This window comes from Stomoxys calcitrans, chromosome 1, assembly GCF_963082655.1.
Source record: "Stomoxys calcitrans chromosome 1, idStoCalc2.1, whole genome shotgun sequence".
NCBI classification, from domain to species: Eukaryota; Metazoa; Arthropoda; class Insecta; order Diptera; family Muscidae; genus Stomoxys; species Stomoxys calcitrans.
This window is the reverse complement of record NC_081552.1, coordinates 6,136,840-6,152,016: the sequence shown is the minus strand read 5'-3', so window position 1 is coordinate 6,152,016 and position 15,177 is coordinate 6,136,840. Positions and strand designations below refer to the sequence as shown.

The window sequence follows — 15,177 nt, the reverse complement described above, 5'->3', positions numbered from 1 at the left end:
AATATTTTCTTCAGAAAATGGTGATTTATAGAGCATTTATTTAAAATACATATTTAGTAAAAAAAAAAACAATTTTGTACAGGTCTACAGCAATCTCTTAATGTTAATAAATTATTTATTTTTTATAAACGATTTGTTGTACTACTTATGTTGAAACTATAAGGGAGCCTAAAAGTATGTTTTAAATTGTTTGATATTAATTTTATCAAAAACTGCCTTCTCGCTAGCGGCGGCTAACATTCAAACGATGATAAACATGATGTCAAAAGGTAATTTCACCCATAACTGATTTGATTGGAATATGATGAATCGAAAAAAGACTCAAAACAAACAATTCAGTCAAATTGGTTAAGAATTGTGTCATTTTCACATATGACCATGAACATTCCATTAATGAACAGGGACAAACTTCTCATATATCAATGAGTGCTGTCCGATTCAAGTTTAAGCTCAATGATAAGGGGCTGCCTATTTCTAGACGAGTTCGATAGGCGCGCCGCAGTGTGACACCTCTTTGGGGAAACGTTTTTACATGGCATAGTACCTCACAAATGTCGCCAGACTTAAGAGGGTGGAATCCACCGTTGAAGCAATTTTTTTCTGTTGTTCTCCCAATGATTCGAACCCACGCGTTAAAGTCGTAGGCGGACAAAACATTCTTGGATATGTATTGGAAGTTGGGAAAATTCCAGCCAAACTGGATAAGATTTGTAACCTCCAATTAGTCAATAAATCAGTTCGGATGGCTGGTTTATATGGGAGCCATATTAGATATAATACAGATTTGGACCATTCTTGGCAAGGATGTAAGAATTTAAACCAGAACTCAATTTTGTACAAAACTTTGGCTCAAGCGAATAACGATTAAGTCCTTCAGAGGATCAAGTCAAATCCGAAAGATTTGGCCATTGAGATCCCAACCTACCTTCAACCAATAAAATTCCATCTGCGAAATTCGAGAGGCCAGTCTTTTTCGTCGAAAAGCTAGAGGGGCTGAACCTTTTGGCAAGCTTTAACCTACAAGCACATAACTGTAAGATTAGATTGCATTGAGAACAAATATTCAAACTCCCCTGTTTTTACTACGGTATAGGACTATGAAAAGTTACTTATATTTTACTATACAGCCTAACATCATTTACACAAATAAAGGAAAATAACTTTTAAATCTCAAGTTCCAATTGGATTTTATAATATTGCAATTAGAAACCCTTACCTTTTCCTTACCTTTTCCATTTTTCTTTTTATACCTCAGGCAGTTCAATTGAAACAATTCATATATAGCACTTACTTTTCATTTCTAATAAGATTTAGTTAATTAAAATGTTTTTAATTAATTAAATCTTATTTAATTGCAGCAGCATGCTGCACCTGCTGAATTGTTAGAAACAGATGATCGCGCAAGAAAAACACGTAGGTGGATTTGAGAAGGTGGTCTTACGTGAACAGCTGAAAACAGTCGACCACTTTGACGGTAATAAGATGTCAATTCCGTGTTTCCACCTCATTTTTTAGCACATTCTCTCTGTGTTTATCTTTCTTTGGTTGTGTTGAGAAAAATGTCATCTTTGAAATGACATCTTGATGACGAGATGGCGGCTTGCACCACTTTTAATCTCTTCGCCATGAGTTGCATGGTGCATTGAATTAGCGAAATTTTGCGTCGCAGGCAAGACATTTATGTCGCCACTGAAAAATAGTTGTGTAGAACACAAGATGGTGACGAACATCGATTTATAATTTTTTATATATACAAGCTGAATCAGGCCTGCTCCGCTGTGCCTTCTTTTACAATATATGGAACAAAATTATCCTTTGAACATTTACTTTCCACACTTAAAGCTTTTAGTGAAATGCCATGCTACGAAAATGGTATGTGTATATCGCCTGATTTAAAGTATAATAATATAAATACCTTTATTTGCATCTCATATGATCTTTATTAGTCTATGATTTCGCTCGGACGGTTAAGGGTCATCTAAGTTTGGATGTTAGATGTACTTCACGTTTTAAAAAAACTTTATTGGAGACTGATACTCTCATATTGCAATGACCAGTAAATAAGTCCTGTTTCGGGGATGTTTTGGGGAAGTTGTGGACCCCGAAAAATTTCGTGTTTTACTCCCCCGTAGCTTTCATTTGAGCGCCATATTGCCATGGTCGGTAAATATGTACGATTTAGGGGTGTTTTGGGGAGTGGGGGTGATTCTACAAACAATTAGCTCTGAAAAAAATTGGCATCGTGTTCTACTATCAAATATAATTTGTTTCAACCACATATTGCCATTGGTTTAGAGGGAGTATGTGGGATGAGGCGTCCCCCAAAAACTTGGCCCAAAAAAACAAAATCAAATTTGTTTTCTAATCTCAAATACCTTTCATTTGAGCCGCTTTTTGGAAAAGTCGTCAAATATGGCCGGTTTAGGGTGGGCCCTAAAAACTATTAACTTCGTGCTCCACTCTCCTTGAGCCCCAAATTGTTATGCTGAGCAAATACGTCCTATTTGGGGTTGTTATGGGGATGGGATATCCCCAAGGCAGTTAGTTTCGAATGCTGATTCATACTCTACTCCCAAATACCTTTGAGCCGCATATTTTCGTAGTCGGCAAACATGTCCGGTGTGAGGGGGTGTTTTTGGGGTTTGGGGAGGTCACTCAGGGATTTTGCCCTGAAAATATATATCATATTTGTATTCTAATCTGAAATATCTTTTATTTGAGCCTCAAATTGCTAAGGTCGGTAAATTTGTCCTCTTTGGGGGGTGTTATCAGATTCGTGCTCTACTCCCAAACACTCATTTCATTTAAGTCACATATTGCCGTGGTCGGTAAATCTTTCCTTTTTTGGGGGAAGGGCGTTACTCCAAACACTTGGTTCCACATTTGGATATCAGATTCGATTTCTACTCTTAAATACCCACATTGCCATGGTCAGCAAATAAATCCTGTTTGGGGGTGGGGCGGCATCCCAAATACTTTCATCTATATTTGAATATCAGATTCGTTTTCTACTCTCAAATACCATTTGAGTTCCATATTGCCGTGATTGGTCTATATATTTGGTGGATTTTGGGAGAGGGGCGGCACCCTAGGTATCCCATCCAAAATTTTAATATAAAAATTTTGGTTTCAGGTTACTGAAAGAAAGCACACAAAACTTCGCTTAAATCGCAACGCCGATCTCCTTATTTCAGAAAATAATGGTAAGGGGGAGGGAAAGCCCTTCTTAAGATATCGAAAAAAAGAATACCCTATGTGCAAATTTCAAGAAAATCGGTTTAGCCCTTTATGAGTCTATACGGAACAGACAAACAAACACCAATCGATTTTTTTTATATAAAAAGAAAGATAGGACATATATCTCACAATTTGAGTATATAATATATATAACAATAAAATAGTAAAAGTTCAGTGTGAATATAAGGCATCAACAAGCTTCCTTCATCTAGCTCAATCGTTGGCCAAGCTCTTGGCTTGATTCCACCATATATGCATTTTTTCTAACTCTCTTTTTGTACATCGGATCCATATGTTTCTCGGGCGTCCCCTCCAAATTACGTATGTCTGCCTCGGATCCTCTGTCCTTTGTTATTTTGCTGCCATGATAGAAGAAGTTGTCAACGTCTTTAATGACATGGTCGTTTATAGTGAGCGGTGTTAAATTGGATGTTCCTGTCCTCATCAATTTTGCCTTTGCTATGTTTATCTTCATTCTTGCTTTGGGAGCAATTTCATTCAATCGTTCCGATTTCGCTCGAAGCGATGCGCAAAGAGGCATATATCATCCGCGTAGTCGATGTCTCCAAGGAAGTCGTTTATGCCCCATCGTATTTTCGTAATTTTGCGTACCTGCAAGCGAAATTTTCGGTAATGGTATCGGAAACGAAAAATTCGTTTAGGATATGTCAACGTATTGCTTATGGTAACGAAAATTTTGCCAGAGGTGCATACTGGCCTTTAGTATATTTAGATTATCTTCACTACATCGAAAGTAAGCCATTTATACCAGGTAGTTTTATTGTGGAAAATAATACTTGATGGTTAGGATGCACTAATACGGTGAGGTCATGCGAACAACAGAGTCAAATTTTTTTTTTTAATTTTTGTTGAAATTTTGCTATAACACCAAATGTCAAATGCTTATTAACTCAACTGTAATCTTATAACGATATTTATTTGATCCGATATTCTACACAAAAGCAAAATAAATTTATAATGATGAAAATACAAATATAAAACTCGTTTGAAGAAGATAAGTTGTAAAACAATTTGATTAAGCAGTTATCGTTTAATCAAAAAAGTAAACTTTGAAAGAAAAAATCTAAAATGTTAGGCAGAGCGAACTGAACCGTGGTCCGTGGATTCTTCGATAACTTACGGCAAATGGAGTAGGGACTCCGGAATGTGGTAATTTACTGAAGAGGCAAATGATGCATTCTTTGCGGCCATTCCAATCAGTTTCCTTTTGATTGTTTGCATGGAAGTCGGGTGGCCACCTTAGCAATTGATGATCTTATGTCAGCGAACATAGTGTTGTCCAATTTGAACCCTTTAATTTTGTTTTTCTCAATTTTACGCCGGCTACACTGATATTATCATTTCAATTTATTTGCCTTTATTTGCTATAACATAGTAATCTCTTCCCTCTGGGAGATTAATGAAAGGTAGATGAAATCAATGACCAAGCACAACCGGCGAGCATAATAAAAACAAAATAGAATTGCTATTGAAATGTTACAAAAATATGAAATTGCGATGCGAGTTATCATACCTTTTTCTCGTATCCACTTCAAGTTACCTGTCATGGGGGAGAGATTTTGAAAAATAATAACGACAGTAATCGCCTTAAATATAAAAATGTTTTGTATTATTTTATTTCGACAACAACACTTACAAACTAAAAGGTACAACAAATAAATAATTGCAGAAAACAACACGTCAATGACTATATACAAAACTATAGACTACACACTAGTATGCATATCACTCTAAGATTAAACGGAATTTAAAACTGTAATAATTGGGCAATTATAGTATGAGAGATTGCAAAATCGCAGGACAATGGTTGCAGTGAACTGTGTGTCTACTTGCGTGTGTGTGTGTGTGTGTGGAGAAAAATAGAAACTTTTATAATGAATGGAAAATCAACAAGTTAAGCTGGTCCATATGTGGTCAAATTCGGGCCTTTAAGTGCTGGGTATCATGGTGTGCATTTGTAATGCATCTCCCTGGCATGCGACACAAAATTTAACATGTAAAAAGTATGTGCTCCAATAAGAAAAACTAAATCCCTTGATAAGCAAATTAAACTGTGTTGCATGCTGTATCACAGCACAGCACATCACAGCATGCGGATGTACTCTGTCCCATAGTGATATGGTTACCAAGTAAATGGTGTTGTGAACGGCAAATTGACCCTTTGGGATCTATGAAGGTATGCTTGTGTTGCTACTAGTGCTGCTGTATAGTAGTGACAGTAATACTGCAATTTTTCTGCTACTTTTTTTTTGGAGCTTACGTATAAGTGGCAGTTGCATTGAAGCTGCAAAAGGTGCTTTTTCCTGCACACAAACACGTTTAATACATATTGTCAACAATTTGTTGGAATTTATATCCAAAGATTGCTGCAATTGCGTTTTTTCGTTACGGATCTTTATATCTTTTTTTTTCATTTCGCCCAGCATTTTTTCAATTTAATGAAAAAACCTTGGGGTCCAATAGTTGTTGCAAGTTTTGTTTTTCATCATCAGCTCTTTGTTCACTGATGATTGCTGGCAAAATGAAATCGTTTGTAACTGTATTAATACGGCAATCAAAAGGGATGAAAAACAAAGTTGCAGCATAAAAAACAATGGCTGTTAACAAAGGACTGGCGGTTGGTTGATCATTCATTTTGTGTCCGGTTAAAGGACAAAAAACTGAAGTTTAATGAGGCCTCCCTTGTGGAGTGAAGTTAACAAATTTTATATGGTAACAATTAAACCTTGGAAAAAATGGGGATTTCATTTTCCCCATTTAAGTGTAATACATTTCACCAAAAAACTTGAGACTATTACAAAAATTTAATATGAAGCTATGTATGTACATGTGTCCTTTGGCCGCATGTCAATAACATTTGTTTAATTTATGCAGCATAATTATTTACATTCCACTTTAAATTACTGTCCATCCCTACACACAGATACCCTACACATTCTCTGATGGTCCTCTGCAACCGCAATAACAATCACAAATGAAAACGACGGTGGGGCAAAGCAAAGAACGCTACAACACTTGCGGTTGGGCTCAAACCATGACTCCTGCTAGGGACCCCACGCCTAAGTTCCCCTTTTTTGTTATTTGCTAAGAAAGCAGAAAACCCTTTAAATTTAATGTCAGTCACTTGGTCCAGCAGATAAACGGCAGTAGTTACATGCCATTCTTGTAAGACTGCTTTTTAGACTGACAACTCCTTCCCACAGGCGCACGCACACACAATAGACTTTTTTCCGCCATTACTCTTTTTTCCCAACATCTAGCCAGTGTCCTTTGGCTTAAGGAAGATGCGAATGAAAAAAAAAAAAAAAATAAAACTCAGAGTGAAAGGATAAAAATGGAAATGGTAAAAACAAATAAAAAGGGGGAAAGATAACCATTAAATAAAAATAATAAAAAGAGTGGTCGCTTTTCTTTCCCTTCTTTGGGACAAAATAAGCTCTGCAGCCCGCAGACGAGAAGAAGAGTCGCATCGAAATTACTTTACTAAGAGGTAGCCTGGCGTAGTCCACCTTCCCGTAACAGTAATGTGTATTGTAGTAGTGATGCTTATTTGGTCCTTAACGTGGTTGTGGTGGCGGCAGGGGGCCCGCGCCTGGACATGGCATCCTCTTAGCCAACAAACGACAGAGGGGTACATCACGCACAGCATCGCCAATGAATAAGGACAACAAATACCATTGTTTTATACCGGTTGATTGCACTTTGTAGTTACTGCAAAGACAGAAAAGAAAGAAAGCATCGAAATGAAATCATATAAATGTTGTTGTTGATATTGTTTTTGTTGCTACAGAGCTTTCGTTTGGAGTAGCATTTGGTGGATATCTGTATGTGAATCAACTGCGTTGCTTCAGCCACCATATTAAAATAAAGCCAATGTTTTAATGCATCCACTCACAAAAAAAAAGAAACACAAACATTTATACTCCCACACACACACACGCACATAGAGAAATGAACAGTCAAACCAAGGTTAACAGACTTAAAAAATTCATTTGGAAGATCAGCATATATGGCATCTATATGGGGGGAAAGGATGTAGAAATAAGAATTCTCTCTATAATGCATTGTCCGGTCCGCTGGCCAATCAATTACAAACGGGCTCCTGGAATGTCTAGTATTTCTGACAACTATCCTTATATCAGGGATAAGAAGATGAAAATCAAACGAACACACACCATAAAGGTACCAATAGAAGAGCGCCAAACAACCCACATTGTGACGATGTTCAAGGGAGGCAATAGAGTTGGATACCCTACTGTCCCCAATCATTGCCATCGCTCTCCTCTGTACACGGCCCAGTATCTCATTGATCCATCAATGAATCGTTGAACCATCTAGGGTTCATAGAAGGTTCCCAGAACCATAGATAGTTCTTAGAACCATCTATGGATCTTTTTAGCATTTATGGGTCTGAGAACCATCCATGGTTCTGGTTTCTGGGAACCTTCTATGGTTCTGGGAACCTTCTATGGTTCTGGGAACCCTCTATAGTTCTGGGAACCATCGATGGTTTCGGGAGCTTTCTTTGGTTCTATGAACCATTTGAAGCTGTTGGAACCATCCATGGTTTTTGGTTAACTGCAAAGACAACTTCCTCCTGGAGGAGGAAAAGCGAATAGTACCTAAGGGCTTCAGGTCATTGGGTTCATCCGAGACCTTTTTCTCATCGGTTAAGCTCCAAGATATTAATCTCGTGTTATTCTTGTTGAGATCCATTAAGGGTTCCTCTGGTGTCCACTTCTCAGGCGCAAAAAAAAAAAAAGAAACACTTCTTCTACTCATTCCAGCTCGCTTCTTTTTAATAAGGTTTCACTGTCCACCGCTACAGCAATAAGATGGAGTTGTAACATAATGATGCATTGTTTAAAAAAAGTAGCATTTGGAGGTGATAGTAAAGCATAGGACATGAAGTAAAGGTGGAAAGGGAGCTGAAGCGTAAAGCAAATATAAAAGCGGATTAAAAACAATAATATCTCATAAGTAGTAAAAGTAGAGTGAAATACTTTTGCATGGAGACAATAAAATAAATGCTGAGAACTTAAACAAGGAACTTGTTGAAATCCTTTTCGATGATGCAAAGTGAGGGATACAGTCATAGTTGCATTTCTACTTATAAATATGTGTATATATACACCTCCTACTCATAGCGAGCTACAAAAACATTAGAATCATATCTTTGTAGTAGTGAAAAATGAGAAAACAAACTGCAATAGTGATATTGTTTTTAATAAATCAAGTGCAAATGAAAGTTGAGAAATTATTATAAAAGATTTTGCAGGAGGAAAGGACGTACATACATAGATAGCAAAGCCGAAGCGCAAACAGGAAGCTGCATCCTTGAAATGGGGGAATTTATGCCCTAATCTGTAGTTCTTTTGTTTTAAAGAACAAAAACCTTAAACTTAACAACAGTAGGCCTTTAATAGGTTATTACGCCTTAACATAGGCATAATTTGTAATCATCATTAGAACACACTTTGATCTTCATTCTCATTGTGTGGAAAGTATGAAAGGAAATGTTCGTGCTACGTCTTTTCACATTGACATTTTTTATAGAACAAGGTAGGAGTGTCTGCTACGAAGGGAAAAATGTAGGAAGATAAGTATATTTGATTATTATCTTCTATCATTTTAACCTATTCTGAGGTAAATGAGTATATATGGATAAATAACATGACAAATTAATAAAGCTCTCACATACCTAAACAAGTAAAAAGGCATTAAGTTCGGCCGGGCCGAACTTTGGATACCCACCACCTCGGGTATATATGTAAACCGCCTTTCATCAAAATTCGGTGAAAAATTCATAACTTATGTCCCATATCAGCTATATAAAAATATGTTCCGATTTGGACCAAATAAAGGGTGATTTTTTGAGGTTAGGATTTTCATGCATTAGTATTTGACAGATCACGTGGGATTTCAGACATGGTGTCAAAGAGAAAGATGCTCAGTTTGCTTTGACATTTCATCATGAATAGACTTACTAACGAGCAACGCTTGCAAATCATTGAATTTTATTACCAAAATCAGTGTTCGGTTCGAAATTTTGACAAATTTTGTTCAGCGATGAGGCTCATTTCTGGTTGAATGGCTACGTAAATAAGCAAAATTGCCGCATTTGGAGTGAAGAGCAACCAGAAGCCGTTCAAGAACTGCCCATGCATCCCGAAAAATGCACTGTTTGGTGTGGTTTGTACGCTGGTGGAATCATTGGACCGTATTTTTTCAAAGATGCTGTTGGACGCAACGTTACGGTGAATGAACACATGTCGAACCGAACACTGATTTTGGTAATAAAATTCAATGATTTGCAAGCGTTGCTCGTTAGTAAGTCTATTCATGATGAAATGTCAAAGCATACTGAGCATCTTTCTCTTTGACACCATGTCTGAAATCCCACGTGATCTGTCAAATACTAATGCATGAAAATCCTAACCTCAAAAAAATCACCCTTTATTTGGGGAAATCGGATAATAAATGTGGCTTTTATGGGCCTTAGAACCTAAATCTGAGGATCGGTCTATATGGCAGCTATATCCAAATCTGGACCGGTCTGGGCCATATTGACGGAGCATGTCGAGGGGCCTAACACAACTCACTGTCCCAAATTTCAGCAAAATCGGATAATAAATGTGGCTTTTATGGGCCTAAGACCCTTAATCGGCGGATCGGTCTATATGGGGGCTATATCAAGATATAGTCCGATATAGCCCATCTTCGAACTTAACCTGCTTATGGACAAAAAAAAATCTGTGCAAAATTTCAGCTCAATATCTCTATTTTGAAAGACTGTAGCGTGATTTCAACAGACAGACGGATGGACATGTCTAGATCGTCTTAGATTTTTATGCTGATCAAGAATATAAATGCTTTATAGGGTCGGAAATGGATATTTTGACGTGTTGCAAACGGAATGACAAAATGAATATACCCCCATCCGTCGGTGGTGGGTATAAAAATTACGGAAGTTATTAATACATTAAAACAAGTAAAAGCGTGCTAAGTTCGGCCGGGCCGAATCTTATATACCCTCCACCATGGATCGCATTTGCCGAGATGTTTTCCCGGCATCTCTTCTTAGGCTAAAAAGGATATAAGAAAAGAGTTGCTCTGCTATTAAAACGATATCAAGATATGGTCCGGTTCGGACCACAATTAAATTATATGTTGGAGACCTGTGTACAATTTCAGCCAGTTCGTATAAGAATTGCGCCCATTGGGGCTCACGAAGTAAAATAGAGAGAACGATTTATATGGGATCTGTATCGGGCTATAGACCGATTCAGAACATAATAAACACGTTCGTTGATGGTCATGAGAGGATCCGTCGTACAAAATTTCAGGCATATCGGATAATAATTGCGACCTCTAGGGGTCAAGAAGTCAAGATCCCAGATCGGTTTATATGGCAGCTATATCAGGTTATGAACCGATTTGAACCTTATTTGACGCAGTTGTTGAAAGTAAAGATAAAATATGTCATGCAAAATTTTAGCCAAATCGGATAGGAATTGCGCCCTTTGGAAGCTCAAGAAGTCAAATCCCCAGATCTGTTTTTATGATCTATATCAGGTTATGGACCGATTTCAACCATACTTGGCACAGTTGTTGGATATCATGACGAAATACTTCGTCATACTCATTCAAATCGGATAAGGATTGTGCCCTCTAGAGGCTCAAGAAGTCAAGACCCCAGATCGGTTTATATGGCAGCTATATCAGGTTATGAACCGATTTGAACCATACTTGGCACAGTTGTTGGGTATCATAACAAAACACGTCGTGCGAAATTCCATTCCAATCGGATAAGAATTGCGCCCTCTAGAGGCTCAAGAAGTCAAGACCCAAGATCGGTTTATATGGCAGCTATATCAGGTTATGAACCGATTTGAACCATACTTGGCACAGTTGTTGGATATAATAACAAAACACGTCGTGCAAAATTTCATTCTGATCGGATAAGAATTGCGCACGCTAGAGGCTCAAGAAGTCAAGACCCAAGATCGGTTTATATGGCAGCTATATCAGGTTATGAACCGATTTCAACCATACTTGGCACAGTTGTTGGATATAATAACAAAACACGTCGTGCAAAATTTCATTCCAATCGGATAAGAAGTGCGCACTCTAGAGGCTCAAGAAGTCAAGACCCAAGATCGGTTTATATGGCAGCTATATCAGGTTATAAACCGATTTGAACCATACTTGGCACAGTTGTTGAATATCATAACAAAACACGTCGTGCAAAATTTCATTCTGATCGGATAAGAATTGCGCACTCTAGAGGCTCAAGAAGTCAAGACCCAAGATCAGTTTATATGGCAGCTATATCAAAACATGGACCGATATGGCCCATTTACAATACCAACCGACCTACACTAATAAGAAGTATTTGTGCAAAATTTCAAGCGGCTAGCTTTACTCCTTCGGAAGTTAGCGTGCTTTCGACAGACAGACGGACGGACGGACGGACGGACAGACGGACGGACATGGCTAGATCGACATAAAATGTCGCGACGATCAAGAATATATATACTTTATGGGGTCTCAGACGAATATTTCGAGTAGTTACAAACAGAATGACGAAATTAGTATACCCCCCATCTTATGGTGGAGGGTATAATAAAGGAAAAGACTAAAATTGTCGTAGATGAATGCTCAATCAAAAATTGTGGTATGCGAAGGCCGAGTTCAACAAAAAGGGTTTCTGTTTAAATGTCTTTCATTTCTTAACATGCAGGCGCTGCGTGAACATGAGTCTCAAATTGAAAACATATTTAAATTTTAAAAAATATTTTAAATCTTAGTGTACACTCAACCAAATTTGTTATTCAAAACAGCAAAAATTTTTGCAGTTTTTGTCTGCTGAAAATGGGAAAGCAGACATTACTGCTGTCTCAGCAAACAAAGGGCTGCTGTATTAGCAAACATTTCTTGCTGCTATTTCAACTAACAAAATCTGCTGTTTTGAGTGCACAAGTCTGCTGAAAAAAAATTTATTCTACTTTTTATGGTTTCTGTTATTTGTTTTGATTACTTTTGATTAAATTTTTTAGAGATTTTGTTGGAAGAGATGATTTTAATTTGTGAAATATTACTTATTAAGTTAGTTAGTTAGTTAGTTATTAAGTATTAAGTTACCTGATTCATTTATTGGTATACATTTCGAAATGTGGCTGAGCTAGCTCGCATTTTTTATTATTGGAAATTTGAATTTTAAGGAAATTTTTTTTTTTTTGTTATTTTCGATATAGCAAATTTCCAACTTTGGGCACTCCAATTTTTCCATTATTTCTGAGAGAAATTGTTACTTTTAAGGACACGGTCCTGCTGACGTAAATCCGGGCGATCACGGAATGCGTGAGGGACGTCGAGTGTGTACATCTTTACGGACAGTAAAATGGCCATAAGGGCAATAACAACCAGGACGGTAAGATCACGAACAATCTTGGGATGTAAGAAGGAGATTAACACCTTCTCTGATAATGGCACAATCGGCATCATTTGGGTGCCGGGCCATAATGGAGTAAGTGGGAGACGATTTAGCGGTGAAGGCCAGAGGACTGCCATTAATAAACTTGGTTTCGGGTCGTTGCAGTCCGAGTTAATAGCGTGGGCGACGAATGCCAATGTAGCACTGTGGAACAGTGAAATAGTCGGTAGGACGACGAAAATCCGGCTTTCGCGGCTAACAGACACCGGTACTCAGGTGGGGACACAATACCAGACTTGAACCAACTTAGGGGCGTGACATGGACCTAGAGAAATTTTGTATTTTGAGAAAAATTTTAATTTTTGAGAGAAATATCATTTCGTAGACATTTTCTTTCTGAAAGAATTTTTTTGTTTCTGAAAGAAATTAAAATTTTCGTGAAATGTTTTCAATACTGTACTACACACCAAACCAAATTTCTTTACCTCTTTCCTAACTCGTGCTAGAGGTTTTTTTACGACAGCTCTATTTTTGGGTATTTTTCTACCCATTCGCCGTTAATGGGTAAAGGTAAGTAAGACTACGCTATAAACGATATGAGGAAATTCATCCCAAAATCCTATGAAATCCTCTCAAAATCTGCTTTTAATAAACAAGCCTTTCACACCTCTTGTAAACTCACTTCACCACATTGGAAATTACGCAAGCCTTAAAGTATGCATTTTTATTTTATTTTACTTCATAAATGAAACAATGCAATCTAGCTCACGTCTTAAAGAAATTCCAAATGGGTATTCATTTCCTTTCAGTCTCATAGTTGTGTGGTACGGTGCGACTAATGCATTTTGACACTTCAACAATTCGAACAACAAAAACCAAACTTAATTTAAAATCCATTCAAAAGCATGCATAACAAACTATTCTCCATAGGAAAGCTTACATTGATTTTCAAATTTTGTGGCAGTTTACAAAAAATCCTTGGAGTGGAGGGAGTTTCTAGTGTAAAAAATTACATTATCAACACATTGTTAAAATAAGCTCTCTAACACAAAACAAACATGCAAACGAGTAAATACTTGAACAAAAGTTTCTAATAATATCCATATAACGACTATCGTCACAATGAAAACCTTAAAGAGACATGGAGAGAGAGAGAGAGAGAGAGAGAGACGGGTGACTGTAGCAAGCACATAAGATGACAATAACAGAGGATGATTTTAATGTTGTTGCTGAAGCTGGTGACGACATCTACATAAAAATTTTGCCTTGGTTCAAAAGTGTTTCACACTCTCCAACTCATGCTACTTCAAACAGTCTTTGGTGAGGTAGACGTTAAACAAAAGTAATGAATTTCATACATCCATTCATTATGGCACAATGGAGTTGAAAAGTTTACATATGTCAAGTGCACACGTTTGCTTACCCAAGGTATTTTGCATAAAATCAAATTTGGGACAGAGGTGTAGATCTTTACTTATCGAGGACTTTTGTTTTGCGTGCAAAAATAAATATGAGGTTTCTTTTTCAAAAATAAAAATAAAGTGTGCATAATTCCAGGAAGGGTCATTTGTTTCATTTTAAAAATTATTGTATTTGCATGTGGCAAATATCCTCAAAGTGTGAAAACAAAATAGGTATCCCAGGTTGGCAGAAAGTAATTATTTTTGGGGACATATGCATAGATTAAATCATAGCCAAATTTTGTTGGAAACTTCAAAACAAAATATGTCTATATAAGAGAATTATTTAATTAAACTTTTTAATGGTTTTTTCTAAAGGGTGAATTCTTAGAGCGTAGTTTTGGAACACTAAAATTTGTATACCCACCACCGAAGGATGGGGGTATATTCATTTTGTCATTCCGTTTGCAACACATTGAAATATCCATTTCCGACCCTATAAAGTATATATATATTCTTGATCACCCTAAAAATCTAAGACGATCTAGGCATGTCCGTCTGTCTGTCCGTCTGTTGATATCACGCTACAGTCTTTAAAAATAGAGATACTGAGCTGGAACTTTGCACAGATTCTTTTTTTGTCCATAAGCAGGTTAAGTTCGAAGATGGGCTTTATTGGACTATATCTTGATATAGCCCCCATATAGACCGATCAATCGATTTAGGGTCTTAGGCCCATTTATTGACCGATTTTGCCAAAATTTGGGACAGTGAGATGTGTTAGGTCCTTCGATATCCTTTTTCAATTTGGTACAGTTCGTTTCAGATATTGATACACCTGCCATATAGACCGATCTCTCGATTTAAGGTTTTGGACTCATAAAAGGAGCATTTATTGTCCGATGTCGCCGAAATTCTGACATTGATTTAGGTTAGGCCCGTCGACATCTTTGTGCATAATGGCCCAGATCGGCCCAGATTTCGATAAGGCTGCCATATAGACCGATCCCTCGATTTAGGGTGCATTTATTTAGGCGCATTTATTGTCCGATTTTGCCGCAATTTGGGGCAGTGAGTTGTATT

At 37.3% G+C, this 15,177-nt stretch overlaps 1 protein-coding gene across 1 annotated transcript in view; it reads right to left on the bottom strand.

Moving 5' to 3' along the window:
• Positions 1-6,713: 6,713 nt before the first annotated feature.
• LOC106090470 (uncharacterized) overlaps positions 6,714-15,177 on the bottom strand; it is a 28,510-nt gene continuing 20,046 nt past the window's right edge. Inside the window, exon 3 of the mRNA XM_013256654.2 lies at positions 6,714-6,969. Coding sequence (XP_013112108.1) covers positions 6,816-6,969 — 154 coding nt within the window. The 3' untranslated portion in view covers positions 6,714-6,815. The remainder of the gene's footprint in view (positions 6,970-15,177) is intronic.